General features: G+C 39.8%; 2 protein-coding genes across 3 annotated transcripts in view; both read right to left on the bottom strand.

Annotated features, from left to right (window-relative positions):
* The window catches only part of LOC130222749 (gastrula zinc finger protein XlCGF26.1), a 12808-nt gene extending 11157 nt beyond the window's left edge, over nucleotides 1–1651 (bottom strand). Inside the window, exons 1-2 of one of the 2 annotated variants that reach the window (XM_056455283.1) lie at nucleotides 1587–1651; nucleotides 735–871 (exon numbers count right to left, since the gene is read on the bottom strand). In XM_056455283.1, coding sequence (XP_056311258.1) covers nucleotides 735–816 — 82 coding nt within the window. In that variant the 5' untranslated portion in view covers nucleotides 817–871; nucleotides 1587–1651. The remainder of the gene's footprint in view (nucleotides 1–734; nucleotides 872–1586) is intronic. The other variant, XM_056455284.1, reaches the window with a different exon arrangement.
* A 2253-nt stretch (nucleotides 1652–3904) lies between these two features.
* On the bottom strand, nucleotides 3905–6186 carry LOC130222750 (gastrula zinc finger protein XlCGF8.2DB). The gene has a single exon (XM_056455285.1). The coding sequence runs from the start codon at nucleotides 6183–6185 to the stop codon at nucleotides 5295–5297; it is 891 nt and encodes a 296-aa protein (XP_056311260.1). The 5' UTR covers nucleotide 6186; the 3' UTR covers nucleotides 3905–5294.
* Nucleotides 6187–6386: the final 200 nt, after the last annotated feature.

Raw genomic sequence — 6386 nt, 5'->3', positions numbered from 1 at the left:
ACTCATGATTATTGAATATTTTTGTGATCATTGATATCAGCTGTGTGTACCAGCAGTAAACAGTTGTTTTGCTTGATTAGTATGGTGTGTGTGGACTGTTATTGGTGCCTCCTCTTGTCGATAAACACCACACTTGTCTCACTTGCGTAAACACAAACCATACATCTTCCAGAGTGAGTAAAAGGGCTCGCAAAATCACTCTGGACCCCTCACACCCAGCACACTACCTGTTCGAACTGTTACCGTCTGGTCGGCGCTTCAGAGCACCAAGCACAAAAACAGCCAGACACAGGAAAAGTTTCTTTCCTCAGGCTGTCTACCTTATGAACAGTTAAATATTCCCCTACTGTGCAATAAATATGTGCAATACTTTCCAAAACACATTCCTTGTGTATGTGAAGCACACTTGGCAATAAAACTGATTCGGATTCTAAAACCTGTTTGGTACGCTGAAGCATTTTACATACTAAAACAACTGGTTACAAGGGATTAATGTCAAACGAAAAGCAGAAACTATTCTTATTTTCAGTCGTCAGCGTGGACGCAAGTATGTTTATAGAAATATATTATAGTTATCATGCTTGGTCTTTAGATTTTGATCTTAATTTTTGTTCATGATGTTGAACAAAAGGTCTTGAACTTAAGCCCACTTCATCAAACTCATTCATTTCTGTAGAGGACGACATTTTAATACATATCAAATGATAAGTTCAGTTTGGAGAATGAGGACTGACCTGTTTCTTCCTCTGTATCTTCATCTTTGACTGTAACTGCTATAATCTTCATGTCTTCACTCTCCTCTTTAATAAACGCCATCTCTACGATAACAGTATCTCACGTCCAATCTCCAGAAGCTCTTTGGGTGTTGACACTGTCGAGTTTAATACGAGACAATCAGTAAAAACAAAGTCTATGGGTGCCTGTCAACAATAGCTTAATATCTTATACTTGCACTAGCAAACGACGTCAGTCAGAATAAAAGATTGTGTATATATATTCAGGATGTAGCAACAATTTACCACCAAAAATGAATAGTGTACATCTATTCAATGTCTTAAAGGTGTAAATGTCAACATTGCCAATTGTTTATGGTCTCGTTTCTTTTTTGGGGGGGATTATGTTGTATTTTTTATTGTTTGGAGCCAGCACCTAAGCTTTTCACTCATCACAGTACACGTGCTCCTGATGATGTGACAATAAAAGTGATTTTATATATATATATATATATATATATATATATATATATATATATATATATATAAAACAAATTCTAAAGACTCATATACATTTACAATTTGTTTGTAATTGTCATTTTAATGTTAGCTTTCTAATATACTCCCATTTAAAATGAACTTTAACTGGACTGTTTAATTAACACTTGAACTAAAGTGTAAGTTACCCGAAAAGGTCTGTCTTTGTGACACTTATTCACGACATGGGGAGCAAAATATGAAGCAACCGTTACTCACGTGGACTCACAAAAATAATGATTTGTAAAACACGACACACAACGCTTATTAATTAAATTGAGTAATAGTACAAATATAAAACGGCTGACGACGCTGACTTGAGTGAGAAACACTTACAATGGTTAAAAACGAACCTTTCTTCAGAGGAATCACAGACGACTGAAGAGGCGCGGCGCGACCTTATAACGTCACGACGACGAAACAAAATAAAAGCGTTTAAACAAAAGTGCTTTGGACGCAAAAACGAATGACGTACAAGGAAGAGTACAGATGTATTAAAAACCTACAAATATCCGCTCACTGAGGCATCATTGGCGTCAGGAACGTAATCAATTAAATTACGTTGGTATGACAATAAACCACTACATACAAAATAAGAGTAATCAATAGATTCAATAACAGATACATACATTTTTTTTTATTGGAACGTTCAACAAGAATTCAAAAATATACAGAAAGTTTATAAATCCTATAACAACAAAAATAGACAACAGAACAAAACAAAAAGAGAAACAAAAGATTAAGCCAGGGGTAATATGAATCATTCTAAATCTATCTTAAAGCATAGCACATAGTTGACATAGCTGGATTTGGCTGGGCTAGGCTGGTCAAGCTGGTTTTAGCTGGTCATCTCCCAGATATTACGGTATTTTAAATCTATCTTAAAGCATTTATGTGACTTTTTAAACATCACAGTGACCTTCCCTACTAAAAAAACTGCTTAAACCAGCCTAGGCTGGTTGTAGCTGGGTGAGCAGCCTGGTTTTAGAGGGGTTTTGGTCATTTCCAGCCTGGTCTTAGCTGGTCAGGCTGGAAAATGACCAGCTAAAACCAGCTTGACCAGCCTGGTTCAAGCTGGACATAGCTGGTTTTGGCTGGCTAGGCTGGTCAAGCTGGTTTTAGCTGGTCATCTCCCAGCCTGGCCAGCTAAGACCAGACTGGAAATGGCTGTAAACCAGCCTGAAAATGGCCAAACCCCCTCTAAAACCAGGCTGGTCAACCAGCTACAACCAGCCTAGGCTGGTATAAGCTGTTTTTTTTAGTAGGGAAGGTCACCAATATGTTTAAAAAGTCACATAAAACACAGTCCGCTGGGTTATAGAAAAGAGACAATACTGTAAGATTCACATAGTGTTGTTGATTTTAAAGCGTTAACATTGCTGGAGGTAGAGATTGTATTCAAATAACATTTCAAATCTTTACAAAAAATAAACCACATGAATTTTGCTAGCTGGGGAGGTTATTTTATTCTGAAAAAGATGGCAAATCTTTCTATTTCTGAGAGAAAGGAAACAAATTTTTCCAATCACTGTATCACAAGCATTAATCAGTGAAGTAAAGGGGAGAACAGAATCAAGAGAGTTTTTGAAAAGGCCAATAGCTCCACTGGGAATTGCGTCCACGACTATGGCAAATACAGTATTTACTTAAGAACTCAGAATAAGAAAGTAAATGAACGTTATTATTAAAAAGTTGAGAAACTGAGCAAATACTGCCCTTAAACCAATTAGGAAAAAATATAGATTTATTTTGACACCAAACATCATGGTTATTCCAGATATACTTATGGGGACTGGAGTTGTGTTTATATATTAGATGCCCTGCCAATAAAACTTGTCAATGGAAATTGGATCATTCAATAGGAGGTTTAGAAATATTATAATTGCATATTAACAAAAAAGGGAGACCACCAACTTTGGAGAAAATATACTTGGGAATCGCGTTCCAAAGGGAATCAGGATCGATCAAAAATTGCCTCAACCAATTTATCTTGAAATGTATTATTCATAGAAGAAAAATTAAGGAGTTTTAGACCCTCATAATCATAACTGTTTATAACAGCAGATTATAATAACAGTGTCTTCTGCTTCTGAGAAAGCAGGATATGTTACTCTCGAAATACCCTCAGCTTTGGCAAGGAGTGCCCTACCTCTTAAAGATACGTCCCTTTGGAGCCAGGAATTAGTTTTGTGGTTTTGGCAATTACTGGGTCAAAATTGAATTTACCTCTAACATTGTCATCTTGGCAAATAGTTATACCCAAGTAGCATACTTGAGATTTAACAGGGATATTATAAAGAAAAGGGGCTGAGCAGGACTTTATAGCAAGCAGCTCACATTGCCGGAAGATTTCGAAATCTGTGATTCATCCTTCAGAAAAAGAGTGGTGTCGTCTGTTAATTGGCTTATGAGAAAATGTTCATCAGCTAAATTAAAACCTTATAGACTACTGTTTAGCAAATAAGAGGTAAGAAGTTGGCAACCCAGGCTCATTCTGAGAACGTAGTCCCGGGGACGTTTCTGGAGACCGCGAAATACGTAGCCGGGGGTACGTACAGCTGCATTTAATTTTTTTAAGCGAACGATGCGGGGCGGTGTCACGCCGTTCCCTTTGGCGCTTGCCGGCCGGCCGCTCGCCTCCATGTGGAGGGCTGACCACGACGACGACAACGACGACCGGGTTCGAGTCCGGGGAAGAGCGGTTCCAGAAATCAGGTAAGAAAACAAAAACAAAATCCGAAAAATGAAGCGAACAAGTTCGTCACAGGGTGAGAATGTGGTCAAAATACGAAAACGTGGTAAAAATCTGACGAGGGCTTTTCTTTTTTTGGACGGCTTTTGTGAATCGTCGTTGGTTGGGTTTAGGGACGGAGGAGGGTGGGTCAGCCGATTGGCCGGTCGCACGGTCAATCATTCTGTCATCCAGGCAGACAGGCGGAAGGTCGTTCGACAGCGGCCTCTAGCAGGTTTACGCGAGAACGACGCGGGAAAAAACGCGCACAGCGGCCTCTCGCGGACTCGCGAAAACAAAAACTGCAAAAATACGTACCTCCCGGGACGTATTTCGCGGTCTCCAGAAACGTCCCCGGGACTACGTTCTCAGAATGAGCCTGGGTTGGAAGTTGAGATGCTATTACAAAAAGGTAAGGCGAGACTGGACGACCCTGACAAACTCCTCTAAGAAATTCAAATCTAGGTGACGTACCGTAAGATACCTAACATCAACTGCAATACAAATAGAAGTCATCACAAAGAAATGAACTTCATTTCTGTTTTTATTTCAAAAATGGCTGCTTAGAAATGCACAACGGACTCCTCAATATAATATAAAATGCTCCTAATAACGAAAACAAATCAATAATCTAGACTTCTTTGTGCCAGAAGAAAGAAAGTTTTAAATCTTATACAGTTTTAGTAGTGAACTCTCCAAACACCCTCCCCAAAAAGAAGAATATTTATGACAATCACATAAATATGGAGATGAGATATTCACAAATAGATTACTGTGTTCATCAGCCTTCTAAAAGAATATACTGTATTACATACATCTTAAATAAAAATTATTACAGATTTATTCTGACCTGATGTGGGAGAGACGATGTTTTTACAGTTTCTTTGGTGCTCGCAAGAGTTCTTGAAGCTTCACATGACTGCAGTTAAACCACTGAAGTCACATGGACTGTTTTGATGATGCTTTGGTTCTTTTCGGGACCATTGCTGTCAATGGAGGATGAGAGAGCTCTCTGATGATTCATATCTTCATTTATTGTTCTGAAGATAAATAAATGTGTCATGGGGATTGGAACTATATTAGGGTGAGAAATGAATAACACAACTTTCATTTTTGGCTGAACTAATCTTTTAAACCCTGTTGCTAAAATCCCACTCGGCTTTTCTAGATTCACCGTAAACCATGGCATCACAGGGAACATTGCATTTATAAAATGATCATGTCTATATACGTAGCATGAATCAAGAACCAAAACTATTAGCTTTATAAAGCTTTCCTCTGAAACTCTTGTCCTTCGTACAAGAATGACAAGACTAACGGCTTTCTTGAGCATGAGTCCTCATGTGGCCGTTAAGGTTTCCTTTATGTGTGAAGCACTTTCCACACTGACCGCATATGAATGGCCTTTCCCCCGTGTGAATTCTCATGTGAGTTACAAGACTTTCTTTCCGCGTGAAGTTCTTGGCACACAGGTTGCAGGTGTACGGACATTCGCCGGTGTGACTCCTCATGTGGGTGTTAAGGGTTCCCTTCTGCGCAAACCTCTTACCGCATTGACTACATATGAAGGGCTTCTCTCCGGTGTGGATCCTCACATGAGCCTCAAGATGCACCTTTTGTGCGAAACTCTTCCTACACAGTTTACAGGTGTAAGGGCTTTCGCCGGTGTGATTCCTCATGTGGCACTTCAGATCTTTCTTCTGGATGAAGGTCTTTCCGCACTGAGGGCAGCTGTAAGGCCTTTCTCCAGTGTGACCTTTCATGTGAATCTTGAAGTTTCCTTTTCGATTGAAGCTCTTTCCGCAATGAGGGCAGGAGTAAGGCTTCTCTCCAGAGTGAACTCTCATGTGACTTTTAAGGCCTCCCTTTTCATTGAATCTCTTCTCGCACTGCTGGCAAGCAAACGGCAGCTCTCCGGTGTGTGTTCTCATGTGGACTCTGAGGTTTACCTGATGATTGAAACTCTTTCCGCAGTCAGAGCAGGTGTACGGCTTCTCTCCATTGTGGATTCTCATGTGGATTTTCAGGTTTGCGTTTCGACTGAAGGTTTTTCCGCACTGTTGGCAGGTGCAGGCGCTTCTAGCTGCTTTTTTTCGAGCTCTTTTGTGTGAGGTTTTTTTTCCAGTCTGTTTTCCACGATGTTTCTCCTTCAGACTGATCTTTTCCGCTTTATTAAGTTCTGGACTCTCCATTTTTGCCACCATTAGGTCTACAAAAGACAAATGCAACATCACCTCAGTATAATGTCACACAAAGCAACAGACTTCAAATGTGTAAAACTAATTTTCACAGAGGACCACATCTGCATTGTGCAACACAGGCTCATTCTGAAAACGTACTTCTATGTACATTTCTGGGGAGCGCCAAATACGTCCCAGGAGGTACCTTTTTTTGCAGGGTTTGTT

This window comes from Danio aesculapii, chromosome 4 (assembly GCF_903798145.1).
Source record: "Danio aesculapii chromosome 4, fDanAes4.1, whole genome shotgun sequence".
Classification (NCBI taxonomy): Eukaryota; Metazoa; Chordata; class Actinopteri; order Cypriniformes; family Danionidae; genus Danio; species Danio aesculapii.
Note: the sequence above shows the minus strand (reverse complement) of the source record. Positions and strands in the feature narration are given on the sequence as shown.

Bases quoted from the DNA above. Each gene is read 5' to 3' on its own strand.
- LOC130222750 (XM_056455285.1), bottom strand. From the start codon at position 6,185: ATGGTGGCAAAAATGGAGAGTCCAGAACTTAATAAAGCGGAAAAGATC.